The sequence below is a fragment of the Nerophis lumbriciformis genome, linkage group LG27, assembly GCF_033978685.3.
Source record: "Nerophis lumbriciformis linkage group LG27, RoL_Nlum_v2.1, whole genome shotgun sequence".
Taxonomy (NCBI): domain Eukaryota; kingdom Metazoa; phylum Chordata; class Actinopteri; order Syngnathiformes; family Syngnathidae; genus Nerophis; species Nerophis lumbriciformis.
Genome location: NC_084574.2, coordinates 18,920,001 through 18,937,318, shown reverse-complemented (window position 1 = coordinate 18,937,318; position 17,318 = coordinate 18,920,001). Strand labels below are relative to the sequence as shown.

Here is a 17,318-nt window from a genome sequence, read left to right as displayed (position 1 = left end):
ATTGTGAGGCAGATGCACTAACCCCTCTGCCACCGTGAAGCCCCTATATATATATATATATATATATATATATATATATATATATATATATATATATATATATATATATATATATACATATATATATACATATATATATATATATATATATATATATATATATATATATATATATATATATATATATATATATATATATATATGTATATATATATATATATATGAAATACTTGACTTGGTGAATTCTACCTCTAAATATACTCCTCCCCTCTTAACCACACCCCCAACCACGCCCCCACCCCACCCTGACCACGCCTTCCCCACCCCCACCTCTTGAAATCGGAGGTCTCAATGTTAGCAAGTATGAGTTTAGGAGTTATGTTTAAATAACTGTCATAGTGAGTGTGGCAGTTACACTGTCATATTGAGTAAAAAAAAACTAACTTGTGTCTTTGCAAACCTCACAAAAGAAAATGTTTCTAATAAAAATTACAAAGATACATTTCTTCACGCATTATTAGACATTTTTCATGTGTGGTTTAGGAGTTATGTTTAAATAACTGTCATATTGAGTGTGGCAGTTATACTGTCATTATGTGTAAAACCTAATTTTGTATTTGCAAACCTTATAAAAACAACTGATTCTAGTAAAACATAGATTCAATTTTACAGGCATTTTTAGACATTTTACATGTTTGGTTTAGGAGTTGTGTTTGAATACATTTTTTATTGCTATTTTCGTTAGGGCAAGGCCGACCGGCAGGAGGCCACGGGGAAGACCCAGGACACATTGGGAAGACTATCATTCAAGTACCTTGGGGTGTGGGTGGACAATAAGCTGGACTAGACTGTTAACACAGACCACTTGTACAGGAAAGGACAGAGCTGTACTTCCTGAGGCGGCTGTCCTTTGTCCCACACGCCATTAGACTGTACAACTCTTCTCTGGGGGGAGGGGGGCTACTAGGATGACAGGGGATGCAAATCAATAAGAGTGCAATATTTTTTCAAAACATGGTCACTACTGCCTAGTTTCTCTTGTTATATTCTTATTTTACTGTTATATTTTTATTCTCATTGTTGCTTTTTATTTTCATTCTATTGTAATATGTTTCTATTTTGTTTCAATTTATACCCCCATTATTTACTTTTCACTTTTTACAATTTTGTACACTACTGCTGGAATTTAAATTTTCCTGAGGGAACTCTCCTAAAGGAATCAATAAATTACTATCCATCTATCTATCTATTTATGTCTCCTGGCTGGCCTGAAAATGCCTCGGGATCCCCCAAGAAGAGCTGGACGAAGTGGCTGGGGAGAGGAAAGTCTGGGCTTCTCTGCTTAGCCTGCTGCCCCCGCAACCTGACCTCGGATAAGCAGGAAGAAAATGGATGGATTTAGTATGACAGTTATACTGTCATATTAAGTAAAAAACTAACTTGTGTCTTTGCAAACATTACAAACTATATTTTTTCTAGTAAAACTCACAAAGAGACATTTCTCCAGGCATTATTAGCCATTGTGCACATGTGGTTTAGGAGTTATGTTTAAATAAATGTCAAATTGAATGTGGCAGTTATACTGTTATTATGAGTAAAACCTAATTTTTGTAAATGTTAACCATACCACAATACCTGATTCTGGTAAAACTCACATAGATTCAAAATTACAGGCATTTTTAGACATTTTACATGTTTGGTTTAGAGTTGTGTTTGAATACATTTGTATTGCTTTTTTCATTAGGGCAAGTCCGACGGGCAGGCGGCCGCGGGGAAGACCCAGGACACATTGTGAGTGAAACCTAATTTTTGTAATTGTAAACCTTACCAAAATACCTGATTCTGGTAAAACTCACATAGATTCAATATTACATGCATTTTTAGACGGATTGCATGTTTGGTTTTGGAGTTATGATTATACACCTTTCATATTTAGTATGACAGTTATACTGTATATTACCATTGAGTAAAAAAAAACCTAACTTGTGTCTTTGCAAACCTTACATCGTTATTCTAGTAAAGACTTAGACTTAGACTTAGACTTTCTTTTTATTGTCATTCAAATTTGAACTTTACAGCACAGATAAGAACGAAATGTCGTAGTGCAGGATAAAAAAGCAATAAGGTGCATATTTCGATAAATATATATATATATATATATATATATATATATATATATATATATATATATATACAGTGGGGCAAAAAAGTATTTAGTCAGCCACCAATTGTGCAAGTTCTCCCACTTAAAATGATGACAGAGGTCTGTAATTTTCATCATAGGTACACTTCAACTGTGAGAGACAGAATTTGAAGACAAAAATCCAGGAATTCACATTGTAGGATTTTTAAAGAATTTATTTGTAAATTATGGTGGAAAATAAGTATTTGGTCAATATCAAAAATTCAACTCAATACTTTGTTATTGCCAACAAAGGTTATATTACAGAGGTCAAACGATTACTATAGGTCTTTACCAGGTTTGCACACACAGTAGCTGGTATTTTGGCCCATTCCTCCATGCAGATCTTCTCGAGAGCAGTGATGTTTTGGGGCTGTCGCCGAGCAACACGGACTTTCAACTCCCTCCACAGATTTTCTATGGGGTTGAGGTCTGGAGACTGGCTAGGCCACTCCAGGACTTTCAACGACTTTCTTACGGAGCCACTCCTTCGTTGCCCGGGCGGTGTGTTTGGGACAGTGCCGGCCCAAGCCTCCATGGGGCCCTAAGCAAAATTAGATTTTGGGGCCCTCTATTTCTGCCAATAATATTGATTGATCATTCACACACCTACTATAAACTCATTGCGGCTCTGGCAGTGTTGTTTACATTATCCTATTGTCAGCCTGGCATGTCTTTACAAATGACATGTCATTTATAAAGATATGGGGGTGGCCCAGTTCATAACATAAATAATACCAATGAATGAACGAATGATGTCCAGAGTGCCACATATGGTTCCTAATCTTAAAATGTAGAAAACATTCAGCTACAAGAGTGGCCTGGGGTTGAACAGTCCAAGTGATAAAGCTTTGCATTTACGGTAAAAGTGTCATCTTGTCTCATCAGTCTTGTACATATTAGTCTTTAATTACTAGTTTATATTTTTAGTTAATTGTTCATATTTAATGTTTACTTTGTACAAAGAGAGCGCAGTCTACTGAAGTTAAATTCTCAATAGTTTTCCCCTTTGAAAGACGCAAGGGAAATTCCTTCCATTTCACCATGTTGCTACAATGATCTTCACTGTTTTCATGCTGTTTCAGCAGTGCACCTATGTTGACCCAATCCAGCTGTCCCTCGGCTGCCAGTTTTTAGGACTTTTTGGAAAATAATTTGCAGCAAAAGCAATAGACTGCATCTTTACTTCTTGAATAAGTCAGCCAGCTACGCTTGACTTTTTCTCCATTGACTAGCTGTCTGTAGGTATAATGATAATGAAAACTTCGGCCATCATGCAGTTTGGGGAATGAAAAGTTCTCCTTAATAGACAGTGGTCCTCTGATCACCTGCTCAGTCCTGTCTGAATCTGAGAGGAAAGAAGGCCACTCAGCTGGGTCAACTGGCGGAGCTGATGATGGTCCATGGTGTGAAGGGGACGTTGTGGTGGAAGTTGCTGAGGAAGTGACCAAAGAAAGACAATGACTAAAAAAGAAGGACCTATAAGGTCATTAAATTGCACTGTTGGACATAATTATTAATCTCAGAATGTTCTGCAGAGCAATTACAAAGGGTCTTTTGCAGTTAACTTACTAGATAAATCAGCTGTGGTTTCAGACATGGAGGGGACAGTGGGCACAGAGGGTGGAGGTGTGTGAGAGAGCACTGTAGAGGATGGAGATGGACCTAAGATGAAATACATACATACATACATATAGGCACACATATTAATGAGATATTTTGACTATATTAATTTCCCTTCAAGTGTAATGTTTATACTAAGAAATTAAATGTATACCGTGACAGTCTTTTCCTCACCTCAGTTGAGCCTGAGGATGTGGACTGGCTCTGGGCTGATTCTGTGCCTCCAAAGTATTTTAACAATGCTCCTGGGGAAGTTTCACATAACTTATGAGTTGATGTAAAAAATTATGTTTATTTTACTCAAATAAATTACCGTGCTCTGCTGCAAACAATTTGTGCAAACAACTATCTCACTAGTAACCTGATGCTAAAAACATATTGCTAGCACCTGATGCTAAAAACATATTGCTAGCTAGCTAACGTCACCTAGTTAAAGCTAATTACAGCTACAAATCTCTTTGATAAACTTTTTATTACCAAGTCATGCAAACATACCTTTATCATGGCATTTTTTCTCCTCTTCCACTTTCTTCTTCTTCCTTTTTTCTGCACCTGAAGGATATGTCCTTTTTTGTGACATTGTTTTGCCTCTATCTGCGCTTTTGATGCCCAGTGCGCACTGGCATTGCACGGCGGGCGGCAAACGTCACAGGTGCAGCAGAGGCGCAGTTTTACATTTAAAGAGAGGCAGGAAGAATCACTAGGCCTAGATCAGCAGCAGCACTCTGTTGACCTAAAATTGGGTTTTTGTACAATAATATATCTTTGATCATTTAGAAATCATCAGTCAGACTCGTACATGCAAAAAATAAAAAATAAGAAATTTTTGTTAATTGCTTTTGGGGGCCCCCTGGTGGCCGCGGGGTTCTAAGCAAGCGCTTAGTACGCTTATGCCTTGGGCCGGCTCTGGTAAAACCTTACAAAAACAACTGATTCTAGTAAAACTCACATGGATTCAATATTACAGGCATTTTTACACATTTTGCATGTTTGGTTTAGAAATTATGATTGAATACATTTTTATTGCTTTTTTCGCATTATCTCAGGATTTTAAGAACATTACTGTCATATTGAGTAAAAAACTACTTTTTGTGTTTGCAAACCTTAAAAAAGCATATGTTTCGAGTAAAACTCACAAGAATGCATTATTTCAGGCAATATTAGCTCATTTTTAACTGTAGTTTAGGAGTTATGTTTAATTTACTGTCATATTGAGTGTACATTGTCATGGTGAAAAAAACCTAATTTTTGTATTTGCAAAAAATTCAAACACAACCTAATCTAGTAAAACTCACATGGATTCAATATTACAGGCATTTTTACACATTTTGCATGATGATTTAGGGAATATGATTGAATAAAATTTCATTGCTTTTTTCGCATTATCTCAGTATTTTAGGAATATTACTGTCATATTGAGTAAAAAACAACTTTTTGTGTTTGCAAGATTTGAAAAATCATATGTTTCGAGTAAAACTCAGTAGAATGCATTATTTGAGGCATCATTAGACATTTTGCATGTGTAGTTTAGGAGTTATGATTAAATAAATGTCATATTGAGTGTGACAGTTTACTTTCATAAAGAGTAAAACCTAATTTTTGTTTTTGTAAACCTTACTAAAACAAATGATTCTAGTTAAACCCACATGGATTCAATAATACAGGCATTTTTACACATTTTGCATGTTTAGTTTAGAAATTATGATTGAATACATTTATATTGCTTTTTTCGCATTATCTCAGAATTTTAAGAACATTACTGTCATATTGAGTAAAAAAAATACGTTTTGTGTTTGCAAGCCTTAAGAAAGCATATGTTTCGAGGAAAACTCCCAAGGATCCATTATTTCAAACATTATTAGCCATTTTGCATGAGTAGTTTAGGAGTTATGATTAAAAAACTGTCATATTGAGTGTGACAGTTTACTTTCATAAAGAGTAAAACCTAATTTTTGTTTTTGCAAACTTTACTAAAACAACTGATTCTAGTAAAACTGACATGGATTCAATAATACAGGCATTTTTACACATTTTGCATGTTTAGTTTAGAAATTATGATTGAATACATTTTTATTGCTTTTTTCGCATTATCTCAGGATTTTAAGAACATTACTGTCATATTGAGTAAAAAACTACTTTTTGTGTTTGCAAACCTTAAAAAAGCATATGTTTCGAGTAAAACTCACAAGAATGCATTATTTCAGGCAATATTAGCTCATTTTTAACTGTAGTTTAGGAGTTATGTTTAATTTACTGTCATATTGAGTGTACATTGTCATGGTGAAAAAAACCTAATTTTTGTATTTGCAAAAATTTCAAACACCACCTAATCTAGTAAAACTCACATGGATTCAATATTACAGGCATTTTTACACATTTTGCATGATGATTTAGGGAATATGATTGAATAAAATTTCATTGCTTTTTTCGCATTATCTCAGTATTTTAGGAATATTACTGTCATATTGAGTAAAAAACTACTTTTTGTGTTTGCAAGATTTGAAAAAGCATATGTTTCGAGTAAAACTCAGTAGAATGCATTATTTGAGGCATCATTAGACATTTTGCATGTGTAGTTTAGGAGTTATGATTAAAAAACTGTCATATTGAGTGTGACAGTTTACTTTCATAAAGAGTAAAACCTAATTTTTGTTTTTGCAAACTTTACTAAAACAACTGATTCTAGTAAAACTGACATGGATTCAATAATACAGGCATTTTTACACATTTTGCATGTTTAGTTTAGAAATTATGATTGAATACATTTTTATTGCTTTTTTCACATTATCTCAGGATTTTAAGAACATTACTGTCATATTGAGTAAAAAAATACTTTTTGTGTTTGCAAGCCTTAAGAAAGCATATGTTTCGAGGAAAACTCACAAGAATGCATTATTTCAGGCAATATTAGCTCATTTTTAAGTGTAGTTTAGGAGTTTTGTGGGAACGCCTCAGGATCACCCGAGAAGAGCTGGAAGAAGTGGCTGGGGAGAGGGAAGTCTGGGCTTCTCTGTTTAGGCTGCTGCCCCCGCAACCCGACCTCGGTTAAGCGGAAGAAAATGGATGGATTTAGTAACAACAACAAAAAATGATTCTAGTAAAACTCACATGGATACAATTTTACAGGTATTTTTAGACATAATGCATGTTTGGTTTTGGAATTATGTTTATATAACTTTCATATGTATTATGACAGTTATACTGTCATCTTGAGTAAAACTAACTTGTGTCTTTACAAACATTACAAACTATGTTTTTCCAGTAAAACTCACAAAAATAATGTTTTCCAGGCATTATTAGACATTTTTCATGTGTGGTTTAGGAAATATGTTTGAATAAATGTCATATTGAATGTGGCAGTTATACTGTTATTATGTGTAAAACCAAATGTTTGTATTTGCAAACCTTACAAAAACAACTGATTCTAGTAAAACTCACATAGATTCAATATTACAGGCATTTTTAGACATTTCACATGTTTGAATACATTTTTATTGCTTTTTTCGTTAGGGCAAGTCCGATCGGCAGGAGGCCACGGGGAAGACCCAGGACACATTGGGAAGACTATGTCTCAGGCTGGCCTGGGAACGCCTCGGGATCCCCCGAGAAGAGCTTGACAAAGTGGCTGGGGCTTCTCTGCTTAGGCTGCTGCCCCCGCAACCCGACCTCGGATAAGCGGAAGAAAATGGATGGATTTAGTATGACAGTTATACTGTCATATTGAGTAAAAAAACTATTTTTCATTGATTCAATATTACAGGCATCTTTAGATGGATTGCATGTTTGGTTTTGGAGATATGTTTATACAACTTTCATATTTAGTATGACAGTTATACTGTCATATTGAGTAAAAAAAAAAAAACTTGTGTCTGCAAACCTTACAAAAGATTATTATTCTAGTAAAACTAACAAAGATACATTTTTCCAAGCATTATTAGCATTTGTTGTTTTGGAGTTATAATGCTTGCGTTGAGAGGCGACGGGCTCGGGTGGCAATTCTTGTTGCCCCCCGGCTCAAAGCCTGCACGTTGGAGTTCAACCCAGTGGACCAGTGGGTAGCTTTCCTCCGCCTTCGGAGTGGGGGGACGGGTCCTGACTGTTGTTTGGCCTTACGCGCCAAACGGCAGCTCAGAGTACCCACCCTTTTTGGATTCACTCGAGGGAGTACTGGAAAGTGCTCCACCGGGTGATTCCCTCGTTCTACTGGGGGCCTTCAACGCTCATCTTGGCAACAACAGTGAAACCTGGAGAGGCGTGATTGGGAAAAATGGCCGCCCGGATCTGAACCCGAGTGGTATTTTGTTATTGGACTTTTGTGCTCGTCACAGATTGTCAATAACAAACACCAAGTTCAAACATAAGGGTGTCCATATGTGCACTTGGCACCAGGACACCCTAGGCCGCAGTTCCATGATCGATTTTGTAGTTGTGTCATCGGATTTGCGGTCTCATGTTTTGGACACTCGGGTGAAGAGAGGGGCGGAGCTTTCTACCGATCACCACCTGGTGGTGAGTTGGCTGCGATGGTGGGGGAGGATGCCTGACAGACCTGGCAGGCCCAAACGCATTGTGAGGGTTTGCTGGGAACGCCTCCGGAAGAACTTTGAACATGTCACGAGGGAGGCGCTGGACATTGAGTCTGAGTGGACCATGTTCCGTGCCTCTCTTGTCGAGCCGGCTGATTGGAGCTGTGGCCGCAAGGAGTTTGGTGCCTGTCGTGGCGGTAATCCTAGAACCCGCTGGTGGACACCAGCAGTGAGGGATGCCGTCAATCTGAAGAAAGAGCCTATCGGGTCCTTTTGGCTCATGGGACTCCAGAGGCAGCCGACAGGCCAAGCGAAGTGCGGCTTCAGCGGTCGCAGAGGCAAAAACTCGGACATGGGAGGAGTTTGGAGAAGCCATGGAAAACGACTTCCAGACGGCTTCGAAGCGATTCTGGACCACCATCCGCCGGCTCAAGGAGGGGCAGCAGTGCACTGTAACACCGTGTATGGTGAGGATGGTGCGCTGCTGACCTCTACTGCAGCTGTTATTGATCTGTGGAGGGAATACTTCGAAGACCTCCTTAATCCCACCAACATGTCTTCCTATGAAGAAGCAGTGCCTGGGGAATCTGTGGTGGGCTCTCCTATTTCTGGGGCTGAGGATGCCAAGGTAGTTAAAAAGCTCCTCAATGGCAACGCCCTGGGGGTGGATGAGATCCGTCCGGAGTTCCTTAAGGCTCTGGATGCTGTGGGGCTGTCTTGGTTGACAAGACTCTGCAACATCGTGTGGACATCGGGGGCGGTACTTCTGGATTGGGAGACCGGGGTGGTGGTTCCTCTCTTTAAGAAGGGGAACCAGAGGGTGTGTTTCAACTATCGTGAGATCACACTCCTCAGTCTTCCCGGTAAGGTCTATTCATGTGTACTGGAGAAGAGGCTACGCCGGATAGTCGAACCTCGGATTCAGGAGGAACAGTGTGGTTTACGTCCTGGTCGTGGAACTGCGGACCAGCTTTATACTCTCGGCAGGGTCCTTGAGGGTGCATGGGAGTTTGCCCAACCAGTCTACATGTGCTTTATGGACTTGGAGAAGGCATTCGACCATTTACCCCTGGAAGTCCTGTGGGGAGTGCTTAGAGAGTATGGGGTAACGGACTGTCTTATTGTGGCGGTTCGCTCCCTTTGCAAGAGTCAGAGCTTGGTCCGCATTGCCGGCAGTAAGTCGGACCCGTTTCCAGTGAGGGTTGGACTCCGCCAAGGCTGCCCTTTGTCACCGATTCTGTTCATAACCTTTATGGACAGAATTTCTAGGCGCAGTCAGGGCGTTGAGGGGATCCGGTTTGGTGTCTGCAGGATTAGGTCTCAGCTATTTGCAGATGATGTGGTCCTGATGGCTTCATCTGGCCAAGATCTTCAGCCCTCACTGGATCGGTTCGCAGACGAGTGTGAAGTGACTGGGATGTGAATCAGCACCTCCAAATCCGAGTCCATGGTTCTCGCCCGGAAAAGGGTGGAGTGCCATCTCCGGGTTGGGGAGGAGTTCTTGCCCCAAGTGGAGGAGTTCTGTTTAAATAACTGTCATAAAGAGTAAAACCTCATTTTTGTATTTGTAAACCTTACCAAAACAACTGATTTTAGTAAAACTCACACAGATTCAATATTACAGGCATTTTTAGACATTTTGCTTATTTGGTGTAGGAATTATGATGGAATACATTGTTTTTGCTTATTTTGCATTATCTCAGGATTTTAAGAACTTTACTGTCATATAGAGGAAACCAAATACTTTTTGTGTTTGCAAGCCTTAGAAAAGCATATGTTTCGAGTAAAACTCACAAGAATGCCTTATTTCAGGCATTATTAGCCATTTTTTATGTTTAGTTTAGGCATACTTGCCAATACTCCTGGATTTTCCAGGAGACTCCCGAAATTCAGCGCCTCTCCCGAAAACCTCCTGGGACAAATTTTCTCCTGAAAATCTCCCGAAATTCAGGCTGATCTGAGTGAGGACAGCCTGTATTCACGTCTGCTTTCCCACGATATAAACAGCATGCCTGCCCAATCACGTTATAACTGTAGAATGATCGAGGGCGAGTTCTTGGTTTCTTATGTGGGTTTATTGTTAGGGAGTTTCATTAACGTCCTCCCAGCGCGGTAACAACACAAAACAACAGCAGTCACGTTTTCGTCTACCGTAAAGCAGTTTGTCTGCCGTATACAGCAATGTTGTGACACTCTTTAAACAGGGCAATACTGCCATCTACTGTACATGCATATGTGACAATAACATCCAGGGCTTTTAGAGAGTGCAGTGCACAACTGCGCACACAACAAGGAGACAAAGCAGAAGAACGCGGAAGATACAGCCATGGCGACGCCGACGACGAGTAAGATGAAGAAACACGCTTATAAGTTCCAAGCCGCAGCTGCGATTGGACCTGGATAGCCTCCGGGAAGAAGTAGTGGAATATCAAGTGCTTGGCAGTGAAGATCTTCCTCAGGAAGCAAAGATTGACCGGTTTTTGGCCATGCTCGGGAGGGATGGAAAATTCCAGACTCTCGTGCATTTGATGAAAGCACTTTTGTGCGTGCCACACAGCAATGCATCATCAGAGAGGGTGTTCAGCATGGTTATAAAAATAGTGACAGAGAATAGAACAAGGATGGACAATTCAACCCTTAACTCAACAATGAGTAGATGAGTGTTATGTGTGTGTGTATATGTGTAAATAAATGAAAACTGAAATTCAAGTATTTATTTTATATATATATATATATATATATATATATATATATATATGACTTATATCTCCTGATGATTGAGGGAACCCCTCATGAAACAGGCCTGTAGAGATGAAGTAGTCTTGTGATTTTTTTCCCCACACATACATATATATATATATATAGCTAGAATTCACTGAAAGTCAAGTTTTTCTTATATATCACCACAGCACTAAAACAGCTTTGATCAAAGTGACGAATTATATCCGCCCGAACAAAGACGCGGGAAAAGTCTCAGTCTTGGTTCTGCTGGACCTGAGCGCTCCCTTTGACACAGTTGACCATACTGTCTTAATACAGAGGTTAGAAAACTGGGTGGAAATATCCGGTTCTGCTCTTTACTGGTTCAAGTCCTATCTCGATCACAGGACGTACTTTGTTGAAATTGGTAACTGTGTCTCTGACCTGTGGGGTTCCTCAGGGCTCGATTTTGAGACCCCTATTGTTCAAGTTGTACATGCTGCCACTAGTTCAGCTAATACGCAGCTTCAATGTCTTCTACCACAACTACGCAGATGACACTCAGATCTATGTGTCACTGACGGTAGGTGGACGTCGGCCTGTTGATTCACTTTGTTGATGCATGGAACAGATCAGTGTGTGGATGCAAAACTATTTTCTTCAGCAATACTCAGACAAAACTGACATTATTGTTTTTGGCCGACAGAAGCAAAGATAACATACTGTTAGTCACCTTGAGATCTTCTCCCTAAAACCTAATAATCAGTTTAGAACTCTAGGGGTAATAATGGACTCAGATTTGAACTTTAACTGCCACATTAAGTCAATAACATCAGCAGCTTTTTACCACCTGGAAAACATTGCCAAAATCAGAGGAATAATGTCTTAATCAGACTTAGACAGACTAATCCATGCCTTTGTTTCCAGCAGGTTTGACTACTGTAATGGCCTTCTCACTGGGCTTTCTAAACAAACTGAAAAAAAAGTATCCAGAATGCTGCTGCTTGAGTCCCGACTAGAACCAGGGAATACGACCATATTAAACCAGTGCTAAGGTCACTGCACTGACTTCCTGTTGCTCAGAGAACAGACTATAAAACAGCTCTTCCTTTGTACAAGTTTTGTCGTGGTCTTGTGCCAAAGTACATCTCTGACATGTTAGAACCATATGAACCATCCCGAGCTCAGGGAGTGGTCTCCTGCTGGTGCCGAGAGTCAGAACAAAACATGGTGAAACTACATCTGAGTTTTATGCTACTAAAATCTGAAATAGTCTTCCTGAAGATGTGAGGCGGGTCTCAACAATGTTCAAATCCAGGCCTGAAAACACTTTTATTTATTGTGCATATGACAACTGAAAGTCTTGAATCTACACTCTTTGATTTTAATTAGATTCATGATTATTTTTGTGATTGTTTTTACTTTTATTTTTCCCTTCTTATATTTTTCTGTAAAGCCCAGAGAATACCCTTACGTACGAATTGTGCTCTATAAATAAACTGGCCTTGCCTCGTCATGTAGATGTCCCTATCGGCTGTACAGGTGTACATTGCCAAAGAGAAGTGTGGGATTATTTGTGTTTAACCTAAAATACACAATATTTTGCCGTCATCAATGCTTTATACTCACAGTGCAATTGTGTTTGACACAGTCATCCCAGAACCTGCTGGCTGAGAACTTACTTCTGATGACGACGGTTGCACCAAACAGCAAACACTGACCTACACCCATGATCGTGCCTGCAAACACACACCTGGACTGTAACGGTTTGCCATAATGAATTATGAATTTTTTATTTTTTTTCTCACACAAGTTAAACATTCAATTTAGTTCGATGGTTTCACTTGAAAATGATTGAAATGAAATTCATAGAAAAATCTTACACAATCATGCAAAATACCGTATGACATTGACGCACCTGCGGAGTGATATAGAGGAAGGCAGTCATAGATGATGTCATCACCTCGTAGACCAAAAGCATGGAAACCAAAGGCAGCAATACGGAAATATCTGATGAAACAATTAAACGGCGAGAATGAGAATTAATTATTATCATTCATAATGCAATTTGTCAATCCAAACTTCAGACTTACATTCAAATACCAACAAATCCATGTTTATGATTGAGATATAGATCTACTTCATCTTACATGTTTGTCTTTTTTCAACCCTAAATTTCACAATATCAAACATACTAAACTACGGTGGCAAAGAAGGGTCACAACAAATGCAAACACCACAACGTAACAACTTAAATCCACAGCAGGATTGCAAAAGCCACAACACTACAACTTTATGCCACAAAACATACATTTTCATCTACAGCAGAAGCCACAACAAAGCAAAGGCCACAACACAACAGGATAATGACACCACACAACTTTACGCAACAATACCACGATCATAAAGCCACAACACAACAACTTTACGCCACGACAAAATAATGGTAAAGCTACAACACAACAACAGGATTGCAAAGGCCACAACACAACAACATATTGACACAACACAAAAACTTTACACCACAACACCACAATCATGAGGCCACAACACAACAACTTTGCGCCACAACACAACAATCCTAAAGCCACAACACAAAAACTTTCCTCCACAACAGGATTGCAAAAGCCACAACACAACAAGTTTACTTTGAGCCACAACACAACAACGTCGTGTTGTGTTGTGGATGAAACAACACCAATGGGACCGACGTCCCATTGGGGTTATGAGTTTTTCCTTGCCCTTATGTGGGCTCTGTACCGCGGATGTCGTTGTGGCTTGTGCAGCCCTTTGAGACACTTGTAATTTCGGGCTATATAAATAAACATTGATTGATTGATGGTTAAGCGACAGCAGAAGTGATGAACACAAATTTGTTGTGGCTTTTTACACCACAACACAACAACTTTACAACACAACAGTCATAAAACCACAACACAACCATTTTATGCAACAACAGAACACCTCTACATCACGGCACAATAATCATGTAGCCACAACACAACAACATTCCTCCACAACAGGATTTCAAAAGCCACAAAACAAAAACATAAAGCCACAACACAACAATTTTAAACTACAACACAACAATTTTTACTTTACACCACGACACACGAATCATGAAACTACAATACAACAACTTTTTGCAACAACACAATTTTCCTCCAAAACAGGATTGCAAAAGCCACAACACAACAGCTTTACACCACAACAAAACACCATAAAGCCACAACACAACAGCTTTACACCACAACAAAACAACATAAAGCCACAACACAACAAATTTACATCACAACACAACAATCATAAAGCCACAACACAATAACATAAAGCCACAACAAATGCAAACACCACAACAGATCAACAGAAAGCCACAACACAACAATAATATACAATATGAAGCTACAACACAACTACTTTACACCACAACACGTTAATATGAAGCTAAAACACAACAACTTTTAGCAAAACACAATTCCAAAAACAACAATAAATGCAAACGCCACAACAACATAAAGCCACAATACAACAACTTTTAGTCACAACACAATTGCAAAAGCCACAACAAATTCAAAAGCCACAACACTATAACATAAAGCCACAATACAACAACATTGAGCGACAACAAAAGTGACGGACACAACGCAAGTGTTGCTGATGTACCCAAGTGTTCCAGTGCAATGTTGAAGACGTTGTAATGAAAAAAGTTGGAAAAGTAAGTGAAAGTTAGTTGTTGTCAATGTCACTTCTTGGTTCTCGGTCACTGCAGTTGTGTTCATCACTTCTGCTGTCGCTTAACGTTGTTGTGTTGTGGCTTAAAGTTGTTGCATTGTGGCTAAATATAGTTGTGTTGTGGCTTACTGTTGTTGTGTTGGGGCTTAAAGTTGTTGTGTTGGGGCTTAAAGTTGTGGTGCTGTGGCTAAATATAGTTGTATTGTGGCTTCATGTTCTTGTGTTGTGGTTTAAAGTTGTTGTGTTGTAGCTTAAAGTTGTTGTGTTGTGACTAAATATAATTGTGGCTTCATGTTCTTGTGTATACTTAATTGTTGTACAAGGTTCGTAAGGTGAAAAATTACTCATTTAAGTAACAGGACTGAAAGTACTTTAGTTTTCTTTTTTTTTGTATAAAATGTGCAACTACATGAAATATATCAAAATGACATTATACTAATAGCATGGTGACACTAGGCACGTCACAGTGATTCAACAAACATTAATTAATAACAACAAATAATAAGGCTGAAGAAGGAGTCCTATCAGGTTCTTTTGGCTCATGGGACTCCTGAGGCAGCAGACAGGTACCGACAGGCCAAGCGGTGTGCGGCTTCAGCGGTCGCGGAGGCAAAAACTCGGACATGGGAGGAGTTCGGGGAGGCCATGGAAAAAGACTTCCGGACGGCTTCGAAGCAATTCTGGACCACCATCCGCCGCCTCAGGAAGGGGAAGCAGTGCAGTGTCAACACCGTGTATGGTGGGGATGGTGCTCTGCTGACCTCGACTGCGGATGTTGTGGATCGGTGGAGGGAATACTTCGAAGACCTCCTCAATCCTACCAGCACATCTTCCTATGAGGAAGCAGGGCCTGGGGAGTCTGTGGTGGGCTCTCCTATTTCTGGGGCTGAGGTTGCCGAGGTAGTTAAAAAGCTCCTTGGTGGCAAGGCCCCGGGGGTGGATGAGATCCGCCCGGAGTTCCTTAAGGCTCTGGATGTTGCGGGGCTGTCTTGGTTGACAAGACTCTGCAACATCGCGTGGACATCGGGGGCGGTACCTCTGGATTGGCAGACCGGGGTGGTGGTTCCTCTCTTTAAGAAGGGGAACCGGAGGGTGTGTTCCAACTATCGTGGGATCACACTCCTCAGCCTTCCCGGTAAGGTCTATTCAGGTGTACTGGAGAGGAGGCTACGCCGGATAGTCGAACCTCGGATACAGGAGGAACAGTGTGGTTTTCGTCCTGGTCGTGGAACTGTGGACCAGCTCTATACTCTCGGCAGGGTCTTTGAGGGTGCATGGGAGTTTGCCCAACCAGTCTACATGTGCTTTGTGGACTTGGAGAAGGCATTCGACCGTGTACCCCGGGAAGTCCTGTGGGGAGTGCTCAGAGAGTATGGGGTAACGGACTGTCTTATTGTGGCAGTTCGCTCCCTGTATAATCAGTGTCAGAGCTTGGTCCGCATTGCCGGCAGTAAGTCGGACACGTTTCCAGTGAGGGTTGGACTCCGCCAAGGCTGCCCTTTGTCACCGATTCTGTTCATAACCTTTATGGACAGAATTTCTAGGCGCAGTCAGGGCGTTGAGGGGATCTGGTTTGGTGGCTGCAGGATTAGGTCTCTGCTATTTGCAGATGATGTGGTCCTGATGGCTTCCTCCGGCCAAGATCTTCAGCTCTCACTGGATCGGTTCGCAGCCGAGTGTGAAGCGACTGGGATGGGAATCAGCACCTCCAAGTCCGAGTCCATGGTTCTCTCCCGGAAAAGGGTGGAGTGCCATCTCCGGGTTGGGGAGGAGATCTTGCCCCAAGTGGAGGAGTTCAAGTACCTCGGAGTCTTGTTCACGAGTGGGGGAAGAGTGGATCGTGAGATCGACAGGCGGATCGGTGCGGCGTCTTCAGTAATGCGGACGCTGTATCGATCCGTTGTGGTGAAGAAGGAGCTGAGCCGGAAGGCAAAGCTCTCGATTTACCGGTCGATCTACGTTCCCATCCTCACCTATGGTCATGAGCTTTGGGTCATGACCGAAAGGACAAGATCACCTTTACAAGCGGCCGAAATGAGTTTCCTCCGCCGAGTGGCGGGGCTCTCCCTTAGAGATAGGGTGAGAAGCTCTGCCATCCGGGGGGAGCTCAAAGTAAAGCCGCTGCTCCTCCACATCGAGAGGAGCCAGATGAGGTGGTTTGGGCATCTGGTCAGGATGCCACCCGAACGCCTCCCTAGGAAGGTGTTTCGGGCACGTCCGACCGGTAGGAGGCCACGGGGAAGACCCAGGAGACGCTGGGAAGACTATCTCTCCCGGCTGGCCTGGGAACGCCTAGGGATCCCCCGGGAGGAGCTGGACGAAGTGGCTGGGGAGAGGGAAGTCTGGGCTTCCCTGCTTAAGCTGCTGCCCCCGCGACCCGACCTCGGATAAGCGGAAGAAGATGGATGGATGGATGGATGGAACAAATAATAATTTAGGTAACAGAACTGTGCTGAGGTAGAGAATTGTTCTGGTAGCAAATACCAAGCAACAGTACGTTTGCTGAAATAAAATATTTGTATTTGGTATTTGTTGATGTGTCCCATAGTTGTGTG

The 17,318-nt window shown here is 40.8% G+C and overlaps 1 protein-coding gene across 1 annotated transcript in view; it reads right to left on the bottom strand.

The window, feature by feature from the left end:
- Positions 1-6,535: 6,535 nt before the first annotated feature.
- The window catches only part of LOC133624653 (long-chain fatty acid transport protein 4-like), a 26,778-nt gene continuing 15,995 nt past the window's right edge, over positions 6,536-17,318 (bottom strand). Inside the window, exons 6-8 of the mRNA XM_072916464.1 lie at positions 12,950-13,041; positions 12,661-12,770; positions 6,536-6,845 (exon numbers count right to left, since the gene is read on the bottom strand). Of these exons, the coding sequence (XP_072772565.1) occupies positions 6,735-6,845; positions 12,661-12,770; positions 12,950-13,041 (313 nt within the window). The 3' untranslated portion in view covers positions 6,536-6,734. The remainder of the gene's footprint in view (positions 6,846-12,660; positions 12,771-12,949; positions 13,042-17,318) is intronic.